Source organism: Lolium perenne, chromosome 7 (assembly GCF_019359855.2).
Source record: "Lolium perenne isolate Kyuss_39 chromosome 7, Kyuss_2.0, whole genome shotgun sequence".
In the NCBI taxonomy this organism is placed as follows: domain Eukaryota; kingdom Viridiplantae; phylum Streptophyta; class Magnoliopsida; order Poales; family Poaceae; genus Lolium; species Lolium perenne.
The window spans coordinates 198,384,182-198,408,473 of record NC_067250.2 but is presented as its reverse complement, the minus strand read 5'-3'; the positions used below and the strand labels follow the sequence as shown (position 1 = coordinate 198,408,473).

Sequence of the window (24,292 nt, the reverse complement as noted above, 5' to 3'; positions counted from 1 at the left end):
AGGGATGAGATCAGAATGGATACTGGGTGTGAGGGGCCAACCCCGACCATATCTGAACTCGACAAGTACATCACTCCTGACTTGATCGGGGACAGATTCAAGAGGGCGCTCGTGCTTTATGCTGTCACGTCCATGTTATATATGCCCCAACACATTTGATGGAGCAAGTCCCAATTGCTACTCTGCAATCAGCCACCCGGATGAGATCCAAACGTATGATTGGTGTCAAGTTGCATATAACAAACTGTTGCATCATATAAACAATTACCATTCATGTGGAAAGAGGGGTGCTCTCGGTGGGTTCCTGCTAATCAGCCCGGTTAATAAAAAATACAAAAAAATAGTCTACACAACTGTCATACATATCACGAATGTTTATGTTCACCGAATAGTGTGTGTTACTTTAGGAGTGATCGGTGTTTGATGTGTATCAGGTGTTGTACTTCGAGCTGCTGGACACGAATGTCTTGTACCTTGGTCGTGCCTTGCCAAGGGTCTCATTCTGGACCACTGACAATATTACAAGATACGAGATCCTTGACCAGAATCCGGAAGGGCAACATGTATATGGGGTACATAAGGTATGCTGTCTTCGGAAACTCCTAATTGAACCGCGCGGCATGTGAACTGGCCGCATCGACGGCTGACAGCGTCGTGAGATTCGGGCATAGAGTAGTAATGGGCAGTGTATGCACACATGGATACAAGGAATGAAAGCGTATCAGAGCAGAGGAACAGGACCCGGAAGATGGTCCATGGCAGACATACACTAACTGCACGGCTGCACACGTCAGAAATAAATGACCATTGACAGATTCTGGAGTTTTTACCATCGTTGCCTTTTCAACGAGTGGCCAAGAGCACAACGAGCATCCGTCTCCGCCTTCTCACCAGTTTTGCACAGTGCATTCATCCGAAGGATCTGTTGTTCCATTTACATGACTTAGCGACATGTAATTCAGCTGAAAGTACACTGTAAAATGGATCAAATTCTTTATCAAAAAGAAAAATTGCACTCCATTGGGTGTTGTTTGCATCATTGCATGATTTGAAACATGTCCAAATCTGGGAAAGGTACATTGTTAAAGCCATAAGAGCATCTCAAACAGACACGTGGTAACGCTGCACGCTAAAAAAATTATACAACGCCATTTTATGCGCCGGAAAATTTAGCGCGTCGCTATCAAGCGCTTTACCAGGTGTGGTAAAACATAGCACGCGCAGCAGGATTTTGATGCTTAATAAAATACAATATGCAACAATATGAACACAAACAATGAACAAGTTTCGCACCAGCGCGGAGCTAGGGTTCACCGTCACAACCGCGAAAGAAGCTACGGCCGACGGAATTGACTTATTGGTGTCCACGCCAGCAAAATTCGGTGGAAGAGGAACGGAGCAACCTGCCATCGCCGGTGAATCGCAGGCGCGGGAGCGAGAGAGGGCGAAATCAAGAGCGCATGAGGGGAATGGTCGGGCGGTTGCCTTTCACGCGCTCGCCTTTTCCTTTACCGCGCGCAGTGCCGCGTGCGCCAAATATACATCGCGTTGGGCTATTGGTGTGATAGAACTTCCACGCCGAGTAGCTCTAGCTCCCCGCCAACAGACGGCTAGGAGGAGGATGGGGAGGCCGTCGCCGACGACGACCATGATGAGGAGGGGGATGTCGGTTTCGTCAATGGCCAGGACAAGGAGGAGGAAAAGGAAGATGGTGAAGATGCAAGGTGGAGACGACTGGAGGCGGAGGAGGCGGTCGAGGCAAAGAAGGAGGCAAGGGTCCGGGCGAAGGCGAAGGCGCGGGTGGAGGCACAACATGCGTGCACCGACGACAAGGAAGACACCAATGACTGCTTGTCGGAGCGGGACACAAGCTTGTCTGATGCATCGACCGCCAGTACTCTTCCGAGAAGGTGACCAGTAGGAAGCGCCTTCATGAAGAAGAAGACGCAGAAAGCGCCTTCGTGAAGAAGTACCTAGTTTAGAAGTTAGTTTGCACATAATTTTTCGCAGTTTGTATGTTTAATTTGTTTTAACATGTTGCACTAATTTCAAAACATCTATTCTACCTAAAAATGTGAATATCTCAATGTTGTCTACCATGGTGAACATTTTTTTCTCTCTACTTTCCAAATATATAACATGTCAGTCTCGCTGGACGAAATGCGTCGGCCCGCTGGAGCTGTCTCCATCGCAAACGAATAATCTTAGTCTGGCGACCATTTCGGTATCCATGGACCGGTTGATTTTAGCGTCGAATTTACGTCACCCAGTTAAAATGTCCTTGATCTAGCCAGCCGCATTAAAACCCATTTTCTTACCATCCGACATGCACGGGTCGTCCGACCTGCTAAAGGTCCGTCCATCCAGACGCTCCAAACGAGGACCAAACACTTTACGGCCGTCGCGCCTCTGTATTCGACCTGGGAGCTGAGTACAATAAAATCTCATCAATGATTTCGCTGCATAACGCGATGGACAGCGGCCGGCCAGATATCCAAGCTCACATGTCGCCCGGTTCTATATATTCACTCTCGTGCTGTCTTCCACAAAACAACATCATATTTTTCATCGTATAGTGTCCTTTTCTGGCACACTTACGCTGCCATCCCTTTACGTCATTACAACTGAAAGACATAAACACGACCGTGTTTTCTGACTCCGATGCAAGTACATGGGTGGTTGATGTCGCTTCATTGTTTATTGAGAGATTTGTAACAGACCTGGTATGCTTCTAGACACTATGGGAGAGCTCCAGTCTGCCGACGGCTGCGTCGGCACAGCAAAGAAGGCCGTCGGCATAGGCTGTGCCGACGATGACCGTCGGCGTAGCGTCGTCGGCATAGTTCTGGTCGGGGACTGCCCGATCACCATCGGCACAGACTGGCCGTCGGCATAGATTGTTGTGCCGACGGTATAACCGTCGGCATAGTATTTCAAAATTTTCAAATTTTTTTTGAAAAAAGATTCAAATTATGTTTTTCTTTTTAAAAAATATTTTTTTTCCAATTTTCTTCTTATTCTTTTTTACTTGTTAATCTTTCACAATCACACTTACACTTAGTACACCTAATATTAGGTTAAATTGCACTTGTAGTCAAACTTCCCAGTGGGTCACCCATCCTCACACTACTCCCGCCCCAGCACGCTTAACTTCTTGGCACGCTTAACTTCTTGGTTCTCTTCGGATGAGCTTCCATGAAAGAAATGACGCCCTTGTTGTTAATACTACCATATCAATCATATTAACCCTTTGACCGTGCTGCCACATCTCTATATTTTTGAATTCTAAACAATTACTTAAGTAAACAACAATGAATATATATAAATAATAATAATATAGAATTTGAAAAATAATTAAATAATTTCATTTTTATCTTTTTTATTTAATATGGAATAATTAATATCAGTAAATACGAATTTGGCAAATAATATGTCTAAATTGATCAGAAAAATGAGAGGAATACAAATATGACATCCATATCATATTTTGAACCTACAATTTAATTTACTCAAAAATCATGAGCAATAGATCGAGTACCTCTAGTTTAAATCTGGTTGATTTTATCGAAAATGAGGTGGGAAACGGCCTCGGCATGACATAGTTTGCCGAAATGAGGTCATATTTGGCACGTGTGTGGGCCCTAGGATGGGAAGCAAGACCTCGGACGCGGATTTCTAATCCGGCCCACGCGCAACCATCTTTTCATTTTTGGCGTGCCCAAACGGTTTTTATTTGTGAAGCAGCTACATGGGGCGCATTTTAGTATGACGTGAAACCTCCGTGCGATGATAGTAGACCATCTACGCACTACCTATCACATGGCATGTACACGCATTAGCTTTTTGGAAACCCATGCGGTTTCCGGCGGTGTCCCGCCGAATTCGCTGGAAACTGACCGGATTTGAACTAGGGCTCAACTATCCGTCACTCCAGAAATTCCGGAAAAAATGTTTTTAGTTCTACGACGCATCATTATATGTGCTAATTTTTGTTCGTTTAGTTTTTTCGCGAATGGGTGCACCCGCACGCCCGGTACGGCGATACCGCATGTCTTGGGGGGGGGGCCTGTTTTGGCCAGATGGCAATTTCAACAAAGTCAAAAAATCCCACGGAGCCGCGTGGTGTCATTTTATATGTCATAGTAACTATTCCGTTTGTCAAAACTGGGATGTGGCAATTATTTTGGAAAACCCTTCACGAAAAGAGCTATCACGTCCGGGGTTCTATGGATTTCAGGAGAAATGAGGTGGGAAACGGCCTCGGCATGGCAAAATTTGCCGAAACAAGGTCATATTTGGCACGTGTGTGAGCCCTAGGATGGTAAGCAATACCCCAGACGTGGATTTCTAATCCGACCCACGAGCGACCATTTTTCATTTTTGGCGTGTGTGAAAGCCATGAAACCTCGAACATTATAGATCATTTCTAAGAAAATTTATTTAGGTATTCGAAATATTCCATTTTTGATATTTTTCTATGATAGATCTTGTTTTTCTGCAAAATTTGATATATTATACTTATTTTTCTCAGTTAGAATGATTTAGTTATGCTCTTTTGAAGACTGCAATGGAGAAATAGGAAAAAACTATGCCGACGGTTAAACCGTCGGCACAGGTCTATAGTGGAAAAAAAGGAAAAAAAAATGTTATGCCGACGGCCAGACTGGTCCTGTGCCGACGGCCAGAACTGTGCCGACGGTGACCGTCGACACATCCAGCTTGTACCGACGGTCAATTTAGCGCCGACGGTCATCCTCGTCTCCGCGCTCCGGAGGCTGCTGTGCCTGGGCCGTCGGCACATCGCCTGGCCGTCGGCGTACGGCAATTCTCCGGTAGTGAGAGGTAGGGGTCTGACACCACTACCTCCCTAGTTTATATTGATATTTTGCATGGGTGGCTTCGGGGTGTCTTGCACGTGGCAACCGTATGAGTGTACAATCTTCTGATCATATATGGCCTTGTGCATGACTGAACCGGACACTTGTGCGTGGAACGAACATTTGCCTTATGACCGATGGCACAGTGCATCATAAGAATTGCATGTCTGTGAATTGTTCGCCATTGTACGGGCAGGGTAACACAATATACTAACGCAATTATGTTCAAACATGCATCACTCGGTTAATGTGGCCGCTGCTCACATGGACAAACAGACATATTTAAGTGGGTTGACACACTGATGTGTGCATGCATAAATATGATATGTATGGCCTTTCCACATGATGACACCATAATTATAATATAATTCATTTATTCAGTCGAAGAAATACTCTTGTCTCGTCAATTTTCATAATTATTAATTTGTGTGCTGATAATACCATCTTTTACGCACGGTATATCACTTCCTGTCTGGTTAACTCGCAGGCTGGCAAGGTGATGGAACACATCGTGACGAGCTTTTACTCGGACATGATGTCCGTGTTTCATACTAATATGGAGAGAAATATTGCGAAAGTTTCAATTGCATCTTCATCGACGTCAGTAAATAATTATGTTGCAAATACATCGGAATGAGTTGGTTCTGTAGTCAGGAATAACAATACAGGAGGTATGGTTGGTCATTCGGAGTCTGGTAACCTAGATGAACAAAGAAGGTCAATATGCAGAAGGTTGTCCGAAGATTGGAAGTTACTTATTGAGATATCTGCTGCCTGCAACACCGACACCGGACCTGATTATGTGTCATATCTGGAAACGTTGGAACACCGATGTGGATCCCTTGTAAGTGTGTTGCCGACCTACGAAGACCTGATACCATCCGATGATTGGTTGCATACACATTGTGGAACCAACATCCGCAATGCCGAATCAGGCTTCACTCGGTCAGAAATAATGGTGTCTACTGCTAATGGTGCTGCAACATCCACCACGTGTCTTCCTGTTGAAATCGGATTTGATACATTACCGGATGACAAAGTTGTGACTGCATTTGACCATATGGATGTAGGCCAAGTCCTGTATCTATTGTCCGTTGCACGCCTTGTGAAGCGAGCACGACCAATATGTGCACGACATCGCTGGAGGTACCCGGGCCGATCGCTGATGTCAGGCTCATGCGAGATCACCCGTTCCCATGACTGTGGCTCCAACCTTGCCTGATGATGCTGAGGCACCTGCATGCACAGAGAGAATCGAGGGAAAAAGCATGATTCGACACGTCACAGAAGGTGTGAGCCGGATGGGTATAGAAGCAACGTACACTGAAGCTAAAAATATCACCGTTCGAGATTCTGATCCTGCTTGTCGGCCATCACAGACAGCTACCGCACTGGCGACACCCAGCATTCGGGTTAGGAAATATATGGTTTGCAAAATAGTTCGGCTTCGAACTCCAGATCCCTTGCCCAAGGCAGAACATGAGCATCACAACGAACTTGTCAGCGTATTCTGTCCTTATAAGGTACCTGTTCGTGTCTCGAAGATATTCAGCCATATAAAAGACAGTCTACGTGTACCAAGTGCCTTAACAGGCACCCGTTGTGTTGATGACCATCAGGACACAACCGAAAGGAACGGGGGTGACATTAATACAGCTGTCCTCATGCAGGAGCACACCTATACGCTTGAGAGAAGAGCAGTAGCAAGGTCACTGGAAGGCGAGTTTGACATTGCTGCGGAAGAGCATGTCGCCAAAAAGCAAAGATTTTACCATCATGATGCAAGTGAGAATTCGGACTGGGTCTGGAATGACAATTTTTGGTCGGATGTGGTCGTCCTGGCCATTGATGTTGGTGGCATCCGCACACAACACGCGGAACCCTTGGATTCAGTGAGGATGGAGCATGAACCAAATGGTTGTTCGCAACCTATCCTCAACAAGCATCAAGGAACAGATTGTATTAATCTTCCGGTTGTCATTTACACGCAGGACGCGCGCACACAACAATGTAATGAAGGTCTAATCCATCGCGGAAACGCGCATACGATCAGGGCGCGGGGTTGCTCCAGCGTTTACACGTGGCAAGCTAGCAGTGTCTTGCAGCGTATTCCTTCCATGCGAGTACGTGCACATGCCTCGCGCGAGTACTTCTCTTGCGCGTGTTGCTCCAACGAGTACCAGCGCCCGCGTACGCGCGAGACATGCCCGAGTACAACCAGCCAAGATCGATTCATCTTGCGTGACAAAAAAAGTTATGTAGACCTCGCATGTATGGAGCTAGCTAACCTGCACATTTTTTGATATTAGGAGTACTAGCTGGATGCACGTGCTTTGCTACGGGCCTTACAAAGAATTAATATCATGCATATGACATGGTAACACTAACATATCATATATATTAAATTCGATGTCACTATATAAAATTTGGCGTCAAACTTAAACCTCGTGGCCACTGCGTTGAACCCGATGAGCACCCATGCCGACGTGAGCAAACACATGATCACCGCCCACTGGTTGACCACGCTGCATTTGGTGGTGACCGCGGCGAGTCGTGCACATGCATTGCAACACATTAACCTATGAGGCCATGGAGAATTGCAGTACCGAAGCTTATTTCTTTGATCGGACGGAGCTTTTTGGCCATGGAGGATTTCTCCAAGAAAAATATTTGTTCCTCGATGAGACAAACTTTTTTAGGCGATGGAGAAATTCGGTACAAATATATTTGTTGTTGGCATGATGAATGTATGCTAATTCATGGACACAAATTACCACTTGAGATATTTTAAATATTCGATCACCTTTTCCCAGTCGTTCCCAATTCCCATCGCGCTGGAGGCGTCCTCGCTCGATCTCGCTCTCCCGTCGATGCTCCCATTGTCCTGCTCGCCCCGCCGCCCCGCCGCCCCGCATCGCCCTTCGTCTCCTACTCCTCTACCTCGACTGCCAAATACTACCCAATACTACCTCACCTTCAAGCACCTTGGGCTGCACGGGCCACGAAGTACGTCGTGCATGAGTACGAGATCCTCTCGTCGCGGTCCCTCGGTACCGTGCTCCCCCGCATAAGGGCCAAAAGAACACCTACTGTCAGCCGTTCGCGAAAGAGGGTGGCGCCAACAAACGCTGGAAGCATGATTGGTTGCTCGCAAGCCTGTTTTCCGCATCCACTTGGCCAAAAAACGGCTGCTTAGTTGGCTCGCTCACAGGAAATTTCTGCAGCGCACGAAAATTAAAGTGGCCCAAAAGTTGGCTGGGAAGGCACGCTTAATTCGGCGGTTTCCGCTGGGACAAGGATGGCGAGCGCATATCGAACAGGGGGGAACACGGGGAAATAGCGGGAGCTGGAAACTGGTACCGCATTTGTGCGCGCAAAGTAGCCTAACTACAATAGTAAAGGTGACGGCGGTGGCATTTTAGATCTGCGGCACCGACGACTCCGACTGGGGAGATCTCCTGCACCGGCTCCGTCACCCTCTCCGTCTCATGGTCCTGCAAGTGTGGGCGTCCAGTGACGGGCTATCTCGACCTCCATCAACATATGATCCGTATCGTCTCCGATCCGACAGAACGAGGCCTCCATCGAAGAAAACTAACCTGTAATCCACTCCAACCTCTACCTTTAGTGTTTTAGCTCATTTGCTTAGGCCGATTAAGCTCACACGTATGCCACGTCGAAATAATTAGGCTAAGCTGTTGAGGCTCTTTATTCAAGCGGGTACGTGTCTAGATATACATCTGTATCTGGACAAAGTTAAATCAATTAATGTGGATCGAAGGGAGTATCTTATTCACCACTATGAACCTACATATTGGGAAAACAGAGTGGATACAATTGCTGCCAAACAAAAAAGCACAAACAGTGACCTACCACCTGGCTTACAGCTAAGAGTAATGTCAAACGTTAATGTCATATTAAATGCTCACATTTATTTATGTAGACTACAACTGTTATATAAAAAAGAAAATAAATTCAAAATACCTAAACTGGAATCACTTAGATACGAGGTATATACAATGAATTTTCTTTGTGCAATAACCAATCTTATAAGCTCATGTATCTATTTCACCTTGCTACAACTAGTGTTTATGCTGGCACTACCATGACTACCACAAAGCAATATCGTTGTAGGCCCAAAATCATGATGTATTCTGTAAGTTGATATAGCTCCCACAAAATAGTTCAAAGATTTCTTTTGAATTGGTATTCGCAGAAGCATAACTCGAGCAGTAAATCAAGCTTTTTTAGGAGCACGTGGATAGGAAGAATCAATAACATTTCCGTTGTGAATTACTTTCCATAATTTCGAACATAACAAATAAAAAAAAACAATATCAGAACTGTAATAATGCAGAGTGTTATTCATAGGGCCAAAATATGTGTACTTCTTCAGGTCGGTGTTGGTTATGATACATACGCACTTATGATTTACCTGTTGTGTTGCTGTGGAGCAAATTCACATCTTTAGGTCATACTATGGGTCTTAGGTTTCAAACAGCTCACTGCTGCATATTTATCTTTGGAGTTAAGATGTTAAAAAGGAAATTATCTGCTTACTATGCAAGAAAGACTGAATGACGATGCAACACATAAGATATGCATTCATAGATTCTGGAAGCATAATGGTGAAGAAGAATCCGCACTATTCAATTATTAGCTATATGAAATGAGTTGTTTATAATGAGAAGAACAATAAGGTGTAGATGCAAACACGGTAATTTGATCTCGTTACAAATTGGTAAATATATTATGAACATAATCTCAACATATGGAACTTGTTAAGTCGAATATGGGGGAAATCTACACTCATATGTTATTAAGTGTTGATATCAGAATATCAGAGAATCCGCATGAAAAATAGGAATGACATGATAAGTGCAAGTTATACAAATCCACAGGTAGGTGACCATTCATAAAATTCTCTAAGTAGACTGCATAATTCTGCTCGAGGGCACATATACAAAAATTAAATGTGCATAATCATGTCCCTTCTACTCCCAATACAGTACATGGCAAATGTAACACTGAGGCATGATTTAAATCTTGAAATCTATTGAGAAAGAAGGTAGAAAACACGGAGTAAATACGACCAGCAAGTCATGTTGGAAACTGATATTCTTCATGAATTCTCAAATTATTACTCAGAAAAATAAAGGGATGACCTGCGGAAAATAATCCTCTGCCAAGAAAAGAACACAGACAGCCTGCAAAATAACCTAAAGTTTCTATTACCACCAGTAACATAAAAACCAATGTCATTACTTCACCCTTCCAGTAATAAATATCACATATGTGACTAATTCTAGCAAGCAGATGGCTATTGTGCAAGACATCACAAACTGGAGTAAAGTTTCAATCAGTTAGGTTCTCAGGCGAAGACATCAATGGGTTACTCACTATCTAGCTAGCAAACTCAATTTTAATCAGTTAATTTTTCAGGCCAAAACATCATGTAATAGTTCACTATCAGGACGTGAGGGGTGAAGATTACTAACAAACGTTCGAACAATGAAAAAGAACTGAGATACTGGCCCTTGCTTTTATCAACATCCAGAATAAAAAGTACCATTGCTAAACGATGCTAGGCGTTACAAACTATAAAATATACGACACCACAGTTCTAGCATTCTACACCACTCGGGCTAGGCTCTAGCAAATCCTAAGTTTAGTTAACATACTAACAAAATACTCAAAGCCTCTGGAATACTTCCAGTTTTCGTCTCCTAAACTCACCTGGCCGAGATACTCATACCCTCGGCATACCACGGGCAGCCGGGCAGGCAGGCGTGAAGCGGGCGGGTAGGAGACTGCATCTAGAGGGAGAGGGAGGCGTCAGCGACGCTGCTCCACCGGCTTCGACGACGCGGGCAGCGGTCATGCTGTTGCTCCTCCTGCTGGTGGGGGTGGGCCCACAATTGATCGTAGGACACTGGCGAAATCGAAGCACAAGCCGACAGCAAGAGTAGCGCCGAGCGGAAGGGGGTGGCACAGAGGAGGCAAGGCTCGCGGTCGGGGGAGGAAAGGAGGTGGTGGCGGGGTGAAATCTGGAGAGGGTAAAATGGAAGGGGGGAGAGTGTCACGTTCCCCGTTGCCGCCGGCGATCACCGGGACGTGAGGTGGATACAGGCCGCTTGTGGAGACCAGCTACACCATTAGGAAGGAGATACAGGGAATCAGGAGAAGGAGACGGGAAGAAAGGCAAACACCTGGTTCAGTTCTGTACTTCTGTTCGATCCTTCCGACGCAGCAGCAACCTTGTCGCCACCACGCCATATGACAAGCCCATTGCAGTCAGCCCACAACCCATGTCAGTTGAGTCCAGAGTATCATAACGGACGGGCATGACATTACCGCCCCCAAGAAAACATTGCTTGGCCCTCGCAGCCGACCTGCACGTCGGAGAAATAGTAGTGGCGTCAGACTGCACTGAAGTGGTACAGGGGTTGCTGGAGCATTGCATGGGCCGCTTAAGCAATGTCCTCCGAGAAATTAAAGCTTCAGCGAAACAGCGGGACGGTGTCTCTTTCCACCATGAGGGAAGGAGCTCCAATGGTGAAGCTCATTGCTTGGCTCGGCTAGCGACAACCCTTTCAGTAGGCCGGCATGTTTGGCTTGGTACCCTCCCAGAGGGGCTGTCTTTTCCTGTAAAGATTGTGAACAATAACCAATAAAGTGGATGGAGGTCTCAAAAAAAAAATTTGCTTGCCCCCAAGCAATGGATCGGTCAGGTTGCAGCACTGTTGAGCTCCAATTCGTATATATGAACCTGGTGGTAACATGTATAACCCCTTGACAGCTTTCCAATCTTCTTCCAGCTTGCCGCAGATTCTCAATGAATTGATTGGAGGACTGAAAGGAGAACAAATCTTCAAATGTGAATTTCCACATGTTCTTGTTTAGTACAGAATATCCATCCTTCCATGGAAGAGCTTCTAGATTGCCTGGATCCGTGGCAGATCAATTATTGCCAGTATCCGTCAGGAAATCATGGAGCTTAGAGGGGGTTTTGCTAGCTTTAAATTATTGTTTGTTGCTAGACTTGCCAATGAGGCTCATCATTGTTGTGCTAGGAAAGCTAGTAGTGTTAGAAGAAGGTGTTTGTGGGTGAACTACATACCACCTTTTCTAGCTGATATCCTGTCAAAGGATTGTAACTCTGTTACTTGATTAATGAAGCTCCATAATTCGCAAAAAAAAGATTGCCTGGATCCTATTGTTTGTACTGAAGCTGACTCTCGAATGCATTAGCAGTAATGGCACCTTCTAGCAAACTCAGAATATCTGACAGTTCATCCATACAGGCCATTGCATCTATAAGAAAAGTCATCATAATTCCTGGGTCCCACTGGAAATAATGCTCAACTGTAAGAACTATTGCCTTGTTGTCCTTCCAACCCATTAAATTCATTAGCAGATTACTCCTGGAATAAACATTGTTGTGTCCAGCAAAGGGCGTGCTATTCAGTGCCAAGCTTGCAACGGTTAAACCTCCAGGATCCCAAGAGTTGTGTAACCTGCTAGCCAAGAGTTGCTCTACATGAGCTGGTGGAGCATGGGTATAGTCAAGTAAGCTATGGCATGTACACCCTTCAGTTGTCCTTTCCCTGATTATCTGGCTCAATATGCTTTGGGTAGAGCCACAAATTGAAAATGAACCAATATTCCTAAATTCTTGTGTGCAATCAGTGGCTCGCAGCAGCTTGGTCAGATTAACTCCACCATTACAAGGATTACTTGCAGAACAACTGACTTGGAACTCAGGACAAGTATCCATATCATGCTCAATGAACAATGAACAATCACAGATATGAGTGGGCACGGTTTCACCAAGCTCCTCATCCGACACCATGTCCTTGGAAATCCGTTCAGCACACAAATCATGTGCAAAGGTCAAACCAAGTTTGCAAAACAGAGACACATGAGTGATCACATCATCACAAATCTCATCGTAAGTCTGATGGATAGCACTATTCATGTTCGTCTTGTCTTCGCAAACGACTAGCACTGCCTCACGCACCAAAAAAACAGCCACCGCAACTAGTGTGTCTTGTGGCAACACCTCGACAACACCATCTTGCAAACCTGGAACGACTGCCAGCCATCAGGGACGAATATGGACTGGATAACTCCACCACATGGCAGCCCAATATCAGACTAAAAGCCCCAGCAGAATTTTTTTCTTCCATGGCCCTGATGAACTGGGACCAATCACCAACAGGTCGAATCAACTTGTACTCGTTGTACGAATCGGCAGCCGCACCCTGCATGTAAAGTGTAGCAGTAGTAACCCAAATGCACTCGTTTATCTTGAAGTACTCGAGGCACTTATCTCTCCAAAGCTGTGGGTTGCCACCATGAAAACGAGGGAATGAGATCTGCGGAAGTAGTGGAAACCGAACTGCAGGGTGCTCCTCCCCTTGGCAAAGAGGACCACAAGTCCTGTTGGTGTCGATGTCGCGAGCGCGTGCACCAGGAACATCTGGAAGCCATGTGTGAACCTGCGTCGAACAGCCTGCGGGCGTGTTCATGGCAGCATCGCCCACACCTGTCAGTGTGCAGCTCCAGGCACCGGACATGTTTCTGGCAGGTGGTGTAGTGTCACTGGCTATGAACACAAGTTCGGCATGGTCGTATTGGGCAGGAAATTTTCTCGAACACCTGGTGGGCATAGCAGAAGCGAAGACGGCGTCCACGTGAAGGGGCACCAGCTCTCACAACCTGAGTCGTCGAGGAACGCGAGGATGATGATGCCGTGGTTGTTTGCTGCTCCAGTACTCGACCCGGCACGAGCAGTGGCGTGGTTGTGGCGATGGGCATTAGCGCCGCCGTCATCTTCTTCAATTTGACTAGCATCTTCCTGCCTCTGCCTGGCGGACACACCATTCAGCGTGACGCTGATTTGCATCGAGCTCTTGTTGATGACAGTTCTCCGTCATTGTTGTCGACAACTCCATCGCTTCAGCACAAATCTGTGGGAATTTTACGTGTGTGATTTTTGCGGAGGGTAAATTTGTGGAAGGGGCCTTGCTCTAGATACCGACGTGAGGTGGATACAGGCCGCTTGTGGGGAGCAGGAGATACAGCGAATCAGGAGGAGAACCGGAAGAAGGCAAACGTTCAGTTCTGTTTGATCCCTCCGACGCAGCCGCAACGACTATCTCCATCGCTGTACCGTGGGGCCAATAATAAGCAGGTCCAGTTGAAACGTTGGAATCATAGCTGTAGCATAATAAAAAGTCAACCCACCAGCCCATTCGGACATACCAGAACGCCCTCTTATGATGATCGAACGGCCAGTACATACAGCTTAGATAGATTATTATCTGGTTGATGTCGGCCAGTACATACAGCTTAGATAGATTATTATCTGGTTGATGCCAACATCAACCATCGCTGAGCAGGTCTTAAGAGAAGCTGCAGCAGAACAATTACCCAGCTCCACGGCAGAAAGAAAAGCACCAATCAATATTCCATAATGCAAATCTAGAAGCTCGAAGCTCCACGGTAGAAAGCACAAATCACACCCATAATGCCTTACAGAAGCAAAGACTATTGATGAACATGCTGTATAAGCACAGAAACAAAACTCTGCAGGCATCCAACATTCGAAACTAATATTCCCCCATTGCTTGCACAGCAAAGCAAGTACATCAAACACTGCTAGTCTCCAGGCTAACAAAATTAACATGTGCATTACATAACATTTGATTCATTGCAGGCATATAGAAAAGACCAGACAAACTCTTTGATGCATAGCAGGTGTTTTTTTGATGCATCACGGGCATTCTCACTTCTTTGGCACGTACATAGGGTAGTCACTGAATTGCTCCGGAACGTCCACAGGAATACCACGAGCATCATTAATCTTGATGAACAACTCTGCTACCTCATCTTCATATGCGTCAAGTTCCCTACGGATCGCTTTCTTCTCCTTCTTAGTCTGATCAGTTTCCTGGCCTCTAGTTCTGATTTCAAGCAAGAGGTAATCCCTGCGCCTATCTCCCATAACGGTGTATCGTTTGCACACTTCGACGTTCAAGGGATCAACATCAGGATTCTGACCCTGCCTGAAGGTCGGTACATTGTAAACTGGCACAAGTTCCTGATAAACACAAGACAAACACAGATTGTCAAGAGCGAAAAAAATTGTTAACCACCCAAGTAAATATAAATCTCTTAACAACCAATCACTTTGGTAGAGCAGGTCGTCTTCACATAGTAATCCAATAGTGCAAGCAGTAATACATCGAAAAAATCTTTCATTAAACTTCAAAATGACTTACTACCCTCAAGGAATCCTGACACAATTAGAGATGTCTTCTTATAACTTATAAGAGAGAGGATTTTCTGAAAAGGAGGGTAGCTACCCATCCTATAGGAACCGTTCGATGATATCAATCTCAAACAGGCAGCTAACGCCTAGTTAACGGTTCTCAGTCGGGGCTTGCATGTGGTCTGACCAAAAGAAAATGGGCTGCTGCTCTCTGGCAGTGTCAGTCGTTTGAAAGCCACATAAAGATTGTTCGCGAGCATGCATGCATGAACGAGGGACCAGTTGCAATAAAATTTATCAATCCCTATTTGCGCTTTCTACCACACTGACCAACTAGCTCAACTATTGATATGGTATAGCCTGCAAAATGTCTAATGCCCAAATATGTTTTTTTCTCACTTCTGGTTTGGTAAAGGTTTTCCAGCTCGCAAATTCCAAAACAAACGAACTGGTACCACTTATCGACGCTAAACTAGTATCAATGCCCAAAGCTAGACTAGTATTTTCTTCTTGCAAATTCAAAGCTAGACTAGACGTGGGTAGCTACGCTCCTTTGTAGGAGACAATTTTCGTAACTTATAAAAGATACTATGCAACAGAATATATGCCCTATATGCCCACCAGAGCCAATGGGCACTGCCAAAAAATGGGCATATAGAAACCTTTTTTTTGTTTAAGGATAAATACCACTACAGATATCATTAACAGTTGATTGTTTGCAATCTGTCAAGTTCACATACCAATTTGGTGACACCAAAGGAACGAAGAACTTCAATGATCTCGAGTCTCTTCTCCTCCCTTGTGACCACTATGTTTGCAGGGGCATTAGGGCTACCCACTTCCCATTGTTCACTGGGGGATAACACCAGCTGCAAATTGCGAGATAGATACAACCCAACATTAGCACATTCAAAATGCAGTACCTAAGTAAAAAATAACAGGTAAAAGTCTATATCATCATTCAGCAACATTCATATATCCACATGTAATAGAAGAAAGTGCAGATGAAAAGTGTGCTGAAATTTGCATTTGTGGTTAGACTTTTCTCAAGAACTCTACTCTTACTTTGTTAATCTTCTCGGACATTCAGATGATGGGGAATACTGACAAGGAGAGTCAGTACCACGAGGGAGCACTAACAGATAGTGGTGTTAAAGAACAACCAAAACTGAATGCGGGAAAACTAGATTCATCATGAGATAGATCGCATGAAGCTAAGTGTGATGCATCGCAGGTTGCTACAAATCAATCAAAACTAATCAAAGGATCTTCTGCAAGCTACAACCTTTTTCTCCTCTCTCTCCTCCACTGCAACTGCCCTCCGAGCTGGACCTGTGGACCATCAGTCCATGCTGGAGTGTTGGCCATGCCCAAATCAACTACTCAGGAAACTATTTTCATGTTGAATATGACGTTTTGGCTAAACTATCCATGGGGAAAATTAATTTTTTTTATCTGTTCTGGTCCAGAACCCCAGGGACTTCAACAATTTGGGAGTAATTTTACAAGAAGTACTATTTCGAACTGAAATTTCGAAAGGATTCGAAAAAAAAACTATATTTTGTCTGCCCAGTACCCCCAAACTTCTTTGTTAGGAATTCCAAAAATTCGGCAAATACCAAATAAATACCCTGGAATCCGATATTATTAGGCTAAATGGGCAGTATTAGCTTGGAAGGAAAGGATAATTGGTGGAAGATCGACAGCACTGGAATTCGAGAAAAAAAAAAATCACCTTCCCGGAGGAGGAGCCCTTCTTGACTTTGCCTACCCTGCGACCTCCACCACCAGCTCGGTACGCCATGAATCTCCAAGACTCCTGCGGGTACCAAGTGAGAGTAATTAGTGACAGTAATAATTCGAATCGAGAGGTGGTGAAGAGTACTGGACAATCGACCTGCCTATCGCTGATCTTGGAAGGGGCAGGAGAAGTGGCCGCCTTCACGAAGGTGTTAGGTCTTGCAGGGAGGGGAAGGCAGAGAAGATATATAGACGACCCAACTGGGTGACATGGGCTGGGCCAGCTTCGCACATTCCGCCTGTTTCTTCTAGAGACCAATTTTCACTATAGGGCTAGTTTGCGTCCTAGAAACCTTCACTTTTTTTTAGACGGAAATCTTGAAATGAGCCCTTCTTCCAATTAAAAATAATGAGGATCCCACGGCTTAAAATTTTATAGTAGGATTCGTGGGTACGCGCCATGCCTACCATCCCAGCTACGTTGGGGTTCTTCGTCTTTGAATTAACGAAGCCATCAACCGGTTAGAAGTACATAGTGCGACCATAAAGGAGAATAATGGCTAAAAGCAGAAGGCTTGGAGTCTTAAATCCCCCGCCACCAGAGAGTGTCGCCGGATTGGGCCCAAACCTTAACCGGAGTCCCTATGTCTTCATAGCAAACAAACCCAAGACACGCGATGACCACACGCCAGGAGCATAAACACTACTAAAGGCTTCTAAGGCAACGCCTTCAAGAAGATGGCAACACCGGAGTGCTGTCGTCGCCCGACCAAGAGGGTCCAAGTTTTCATCTGAAGATTTATGACGATTATGAATGAAGAGCGAAGGTTCTACTACGATACTTCAAGCAGGGGAATTGCGCTCGTGAGCATCATGGTCGCTAGCACCGAACAAACGTGGAGCGCTTTCGCCTAGAGCCTTCAGCTCTTCGCACCGCAACGCCACAAAAGAGGAAGTTGTGGTGATGACCAACTGGAACAGATGGCCATGCACGTCACTAAGGAGCTGACGAGACGACATAACGCAGGAAGGAGACCTTCTCCCAAGGACCGGCGGCTGGCCAAGGAAGAGGGGAAGGAGATAGTCGAAGGTGGACTAGATTTATATCAACAAACAAAAATAATGACGGAAATTGGGGAAAAGGAAGGACTGAGAGGCTTTGCTCCGCCCCGATGGCATGCGAGGCACCCGAGTTCGCACAACATATCTCCCACTGACGTCCCACACCGCTTTTTGGTAGCTACGTGCCAGCTCCAACCAAGCGCAATGGCAAGAGCCTGAAACACCCTTCAAGCCTAACCCACCGAAACATGCGCAAGGCACTACCACTAGATCCAACCCAAAATGCCAAGATCTGCTCGAGACCGAGCATGGAGCCAGCCACCTCCACGTTAGGCGGCCGGGCGCCGCCACCACAACCGGCGCCGGCTAGGGAGGCGCAGATCAGGCTCTTTGTTTTTTGGGAGCCTTTGGAGCCGTCCGTGCGGACAGCCCGGGAGGGAGCGTCTCGTACAAATACACGGGTTGACAACACATCCAAGAAAAGATTTATAAGTTAGGCTGTGCATTCAGCCCTTGTTGTGATATCAAAATACAAGCAGCACAAAAGGATTCAACATATAGAATTGGAGATGGGTCTAACATCATGGAAATTATTATTTCTATTAAATTGCAACTAGACATGCACCTTTTTCTATACACAAGCAAATAAGATTAAGCTGAATACATTGAAAATACATGAAATCTGTTCATATGTTTGAACATACAATACAATAATGCAATATGGGAACCATTCCTTCACTAAAACAACCAATTACAGTCTGGTAAGAATTTTTTGATCACTTGGCTATCAATTTAATCACAGAGTTCATGCTTTTTTTAATTACCAGAGAATGAATTTTTTCATAATATTAAATGTAATTTTTACTAATATATATATATGTATAATTAGTAATGTGTAGTATTTAATCATGGAGTTCATGCATTTCCTTTTTTTAATTACTAGAGAAAGATTTATTTGATAATATTAAATGTAAATTTGTTACTACTATATATGTATAATTAGTAATGCGAGAGACTAGAGAGTGTAAGGGGTAAACAAATCATCACCACGAATTTACACCTTTATAATAAGAGTAAATAGAAATGAACTATTGTGGAAGTCAGTTTATTATATTTATTCATGTGTTTTTCATTCCTACAATGAAAAGAAGCCCTGCACTCATTGTCTCGTAAAAAAAGTGTCAATTTTTTTTAAAACAATGACTTGCTTGAATTCTAGAGAAATAGAGTGAAAGATGTTTGGCAAAGCTAGTCAAGTTACCTTTTAGATAGCAAGATGGTGGTCCGCACGATAATACCCTCGAATGCATCAAGGGGATCTCAAGGGCCCGGCTCCATAGGCGCAAAGCTGGTACGTAGAGAGCATCATGTATTTCAGTCTCATCAATGTGCAATTGTGACATTAGCTTAACCTGCTGGTAGTCACGTACAAGATTCCAAATAGATCAGAACACGTGCGGACATCAGTGCGGACATGAAGAGTTAGACTGGGCAATATCTAAAATTGTACAACACTTATGATTCCAAACTAGAGCTTCAGGTGAAAAAAGGTACGTAATACTCTCTCTTTGCAAAAATATAGTGCATACTTTATAAAATTTGTCGATGTATGTAAATTATCAACAAATCTACAACATCAAATAAATATAATATGAAAATATATTTCATAATGATTCTAATAATATTTATTTAATGTTGTGAGTGTTAATATGTTTTCTATATAGTTTGACTGATGTGTGACATTTTTTGGAAAAAGGGTGTATCATTATCATTACACTTGGATTAAATATGATATTAACAAAACTAGAAACAACTAGAAATATACAAGCATACTAGACAATTGAGGTAGCGGTATACAGAACTATTGAGATGCCAGTTCACATGCTTGCGAAGAGCCATATAGTAAAGAATATCACATTATTCTTTCTAACTCAAGCGAGTGCTAGCTTTTGTATACTCCTCGATCCTCAAAATGTAACGCACCCTTGATTTCCACTAGTCAATAACTTACAACTTGAACTATGATTGTAACTATGATTGTAAATTAGTATATAGACATATAAAAAAAACTGCAAAAACTGCAAATGTATCATTTATACATTACTCATCCATATAATTTGGTATATATTAGAGGTCAATGTTGGAACCGATGCCATGATCAAGCATCTCTTTGAGCCAGAGTGATATGGTCAGTTAGAGACAGACTCGATCAATGTCGCCCATTGTTTCTTCCTTAAGGCAAGAATTAAATGTTTGATTCAAACTTTTTTAAGGAAGTAAAATAATCGTACTAAGTTGCTCCCTCCAAGCAGAAAATATTGTATTGTGTTTTCAATGAACATCGTAACACATTTCTATGATGCCACACGGCCATTGACCATGTCTAGCAAACAAGAGGTTCCTCTGTCCCAGGGAAGGTCTCAACACGTGAGGCAACCTCCTTCAAAAGATTATTGTTATGTGACGCTAGCCTTCGACTATACATGCTTGCATCTTGCAGACCCCAAGAAAACTTGGCACATGCAGCTACTTTAAGTCGTCAACACGACAAGACTAGACTCTCCGGTTCAAAATTCAGCTTCGAAGAATTTCACTAATTTCTTACTGATAGGATTCTATGTAAACCTCTAATTTTTAGTAGAATATAGATGCGAGGACATCCTCGTGTGTAAAAATCAGAATTAGGATAAAAGGTGCTCAGTACAATAAGGACACTATACCAAATAAGTAGAGAAAACAATGATGGCTTGAGTTCTTGTGCAAAATGGCCTCCCTCCAAGGTGGAGACATCAACAGCTCGACTAAAACCTCAGAAGAAAGCTAGTGTACCCTAACCAGCAAGGCATCGTGTGTAGCCAAACCATTAGCTCAAACTAGAAAAGCAAAGACATATAAGTATATAGTCAGAACAAAACTGTGACTATAAAGTGGAAAGAGATTGCTGCAAAAGTAGAAGGTGCCACAATTATCTTTACAGCAAGGATCAAGATGCACTGAAATCGATATGGTTATAAGTTTCTAAAAACAGGGAATACTGTAATAAGTATGCTAGTTAATAAGGAGATCAAAGTAATATGGAAATATATGGCTGGCATATTGTATAGGGGTGCTAAAGTATCACATGATATTTTGTTCACAAAAAGAAGAGAAAAAAAAAAAAAAACCCCACTCCAAGAAAAAAAGAAGGTTATACGTTTCTAAAAACAGGGAATACTATATAAAGTATGCTAGTTAATAAGGAGAAGTAATATGAAAATATATGCTGGCATATTGCAGGTGTGCTAGAGTATCACATGATATTTCGTTCAGAAAGAAACATAACCCCAACACGCCATATGCTTCCTATACGGCCTCACAGATGGCCGTAGCCAGCAGGCGAGGCGAGCCGGAACCGGAGGGGGTGGGGGGCGTAAAGGGCTCGTGGGTCGCCTTCTTCCATCCATCGAGCGCTTGCATCTGGCGAAAAGAAGGGACATCATGACTGACGGACATATCAATTCAACAGCAACAACATTACATGAATACTCGTTTTAATGAGCAAAAATGAGAGAGAACATAGTTACTAGACTGCTCATCGTCCGTTAAGCTGTCCAACTCAAGCATCAAGGATCCTTCCATGTGGTGGTACTAAATTGCATCTGGCGAAAACAAGAACGATAGGGAAAAACAAGTCACATATGGGAAGAAACAAATCCACAAACTCCAAGCACGAGGGGGAAACAACGGAATTATCAGAAGAAATAAATCCACAGCCGCATCAGAGAATCTATAGATGCGTTCGTTTCAGTTGGAGAAAAACAAACTTAACCTGTAAAGATTGAAAAATCAACGAGAAGATCGACTAAACGGAGTCTCGGCGGTTTGATTAAAAAACCGAGGAGAAACCAAAAGAGGATACCCGGTAGTTGATTGAAAACCAAAGCTGTAGATCAAAACCAGATCTACCGGCCAGAGGAGAGAGTCGTTTTCATCGGCAAACAAGAGGGGAGTAACTGGGAAACGCATGAACAGACAGTTGACTCACCTCAAAAACTTAGGCAGTTCATCGTTCGAAGAGATCCCGATTCATACTCCATGTAAACATACAAGCGCTTGCTGAGAGCCAAGAGAAAGGCCTGCCTACGCAAGAGAAGAAGAATTAGGAAGAAATTCACCACGGTGGGTAGCTGGGGCGGCAGGAGAAAAATTAATACCATATTGATTGCGTTCAAGCACAGAGACAATCGAGAGAAGAGAGGTGCCTACGTCGACCACCACATACGCAAGAGGGTAGAGGGCTTCGTACATGTCTCCGGAAGGCACGCCGGCGGCGACGTTTCTTCTAAGATCCATCGCCGGAGGCAGAGCGAGAGGATGAGGGTAGAGGGAGAGATGGGGGACGAAGAGAACCAACGCGACTACGATACCGGGTCGGTGGTTGCGGCCACGCTATATCGCCTTGTTTCGACATAGGAAAGAGTCTGACTCTGACACGGTTGTGATATAGACGTGTCCAACATGTATTCGCTCGTGGCTTACAAACGCAGTCTACACCAAATAGTGCGGATTTTCTACCGTGTGTGGAAGATACAGTGCATGCATCTATCCACCGCCCCTTGGTGATTGGAGATTAGTGCCCCGCTTTGTATTTTGTCGAAGCTTTTGTCATGCTGAGAATGTCGCATGCATGATGTTTTCTTCCCGGTTTATTAGTTATTAGAGCATCTCCGGTTGCGTCCCCAAACCGATTTGGTGCCCGGGGTTTCAGCCGCGTTCTTTAAAGCTGATTTTTGTCCGGCCGGCCCGATACGAAGTCCGGCGGCCCGAACCCGTCCCCGTCCCACAGGGGATGCACCGGGACGCCGGACACAACGAAAAGCGAAGCGAAGCGAAGCGACGCAGGCCCGACGCATCAGCGGCTCGGAAGGCTAAAACCCCGTCGCCTACCTTTGGTCAAGCGACGTTAATGGCGTCCCTGTTCTGGGGCATTCCGGGGCGCACCCTCGACAGCGTCATCCGCGGCATCCGCAACGGCGCTCCAAGGTTGGAGACGCCGCCCTCACCGCCACCGTCTCCTCGAGGAGGACCACCGCAATGGCAGCCGAGGAGGACCACGTACTCGTCCTCCTCGAACTCTTCTTCCTTAGGACCGGCCCGATCGACGCTGTCCTCGTCGTACCGCTCGGCGCCCTACACCGTCCCCAATCGCATGGTGAAGGAGGAGCCAGCGACGCCCGTCAACACGAGGCGTGGCGGCAGCGGCAGCCGGCGGCAGCAAGAGAGGCGTGGCGGCGCCCTCCTCATCCCGAAGCCGGAGGTGAAGGAGGAGCCGGAGGAAGCGTCGCAGGCGGCGCTGCTGGCGGAGTACGAGCGGCAGCAGGGGCTCATCGCCAGCAGCGACGACCCCGAGGACTACCCAGGGCTGCGGGCGGCGTGCTTGGCGTCGATGAACGACAAGGACGCCTGGAGGGGCGTCCTCGACATGGCGATCGCCAGGGTCCATCCGCGACACCGGCAAGCCGCTCGTGGACCTCACCGACGACGGCGAGGCAGGACCAAGCGGCTTGGTGAAGGACGCGCCCGTCGACGAGCCCGACGAGCGCGTCAAGCAGGAGGTCGTCACCGACGACATGTACACCTTCCACCAGTACTACGACGCCTCCGGCCGCCGCAAGTACTTCTAGATTAGGTTTAGTTTAAATTTAGTCAAATTTCGTTTGAATCTATGTAATATATGCCAAGTTTGGATGAATCTAATCGAATCTCGCTCAAGTTTAAAATTTCCGAAATTTTGTTTGGGGGACGCGACTGGGGAGCGACGTCCTCCAAACGCGGCATGAACGAAACATGTCCTCCAAACGCTCAATCCGGCGCGGTTTGGAGACGGTTTGGGGGACGCGACAGGAGATGCTCTTACATCATGTTGAAGCTGGTATGACAAGACGAGCTTCAACATAAGTATTTCTCAATTAGAAGCCTTGCATTGGCTTTATCATTCGAAAAAATAATTTCAAATATATTTCCCTTCTCCATTCTCTGCTCGGATGATTAGCCCTTGTGTGAATTTCATTGCTGACTTGGTCACCATTGAACTTGTTAAGCATATCTCTTTTTTTTTTGCAAAAAAAGGGCACTAGCATTAAAAGAAACACCGAACAGTACAAAGTAGCTCAAAAAAACGAAAATTACAACGAGATCCTTGAGAAGCCCTTCATCTTCAACCTCCAGACCGTGTCGACGGCGCACCGTCGCTGCCGCTCCTCCCTGAGCCAGCCTGCCGTTGTTGGTTGCGGACGAGAAGTCGTCGAACGGGTCGAAAAGACCACATCCGTACCGGAGACGAAGAAGTAGGATGAAC

The 24,292-nt window shown here is 45.1% G+C and overlaps 1 protein-coding gene and 2 long non-coding RNA genes across 10 annotated transcripts in view; all 3 read right to left on the bottom strand.

The window, feature by feature from the left end:
• Positions 1–24,292, bottom strand: part of LOC139834217 (uncharacterized) — a 130,696-nt gene that overhangs the window by 31,114 nt on the left and 75,290 nt on the right. The gene's annotated exons all lie outside the window — the stretch shown is intronic.
• Positions 14,415–21,363, bottom strand: LOC127314544 (uncharacterized). Of its 7 annotated transcripts, none has more exons than XM_051345025.2 (6): positions 21,249–21,363; positions 20,676–20,828; positions 19,217–19,370; positions 16,889–16,972; positions 15,894–16,022; positions 14,415–14,982 (listed from the first exon to the last, which is right to left on the bottom strand). In XM_051345025.2, exons 4-6 carry the CDS (start codon positions 16,955–16,957, stop codon positions 14,668–14,670), a joined length of 513 nt encoding a protein of 170 aa, XP_051200985.1. In that variant the 5' UTR covers positions 16,958–16,972; positions 19,217–19,370; positions 20,676–20,828; positions 21,249–21,363; the 3' UTR covers positions 14,415–14,667. The 7 variants fall into 7 exon arrangements, with proteins under 7 accessions (XP_051200985.1, XP_071679300.1, XP_071679301.1 ...); XM_071823199.1 differs by adding an exon at positions 17,051–17,246 and having other exon boundaries at positions 20,676–21,357; XM_071823200.1 differs by adding an exon at positions 17,055–17,246 and having other exon boundaries at positions 20,676–21,357.
• On the bottom strand, positions 21,362–22,423 carry LOC139833059 (uncharacterized). Of its 2 annotated transcripts, XR_011748135.1 has the most exons (4): positions 22,149–22,423; positions 21,980–22,074; positions 21,511–21,593; positions 21,362–21,411 (listed from the first exon to the last, which is right to left on the bottom strand). It is a non-coding gene; the product is annotated as an uncharacterized lncRNA (long non-coding RNA). The 2 variants fall into 2 exon arrangements; XR_011748134.1 differs by lacking the exon at positions 21,362–21,411 and having other exon boundaries at positions 21,418–21,593; positions 22,149–22,417.

Bases quoted from the DNA above. Each gene is read 5' to 3' on its own strand.
- LOC127314544 (XM_051345025.2), bottom strand. From the start codon at position 16,957: ATGGCGTACCGAGCTGGTGGTGGAGGTCGCAGGGTAGGCAAAGTCAAG. The intron at 16,023-16,888 runs GTGATTTTTTTT...CGCAATTTGCAG, and splicing joins AGGGCTCCTCCTCCGGGAAG to CTGGTGTTATCCCCCAGTGA. The intron at 14,983-15,893 runs GTATGTGAACTT...TGTGTTTATCAG, and splicing joins CCTTTGGTGTCACCAAATTG to GAACTTGTGCCAGTTTACAA.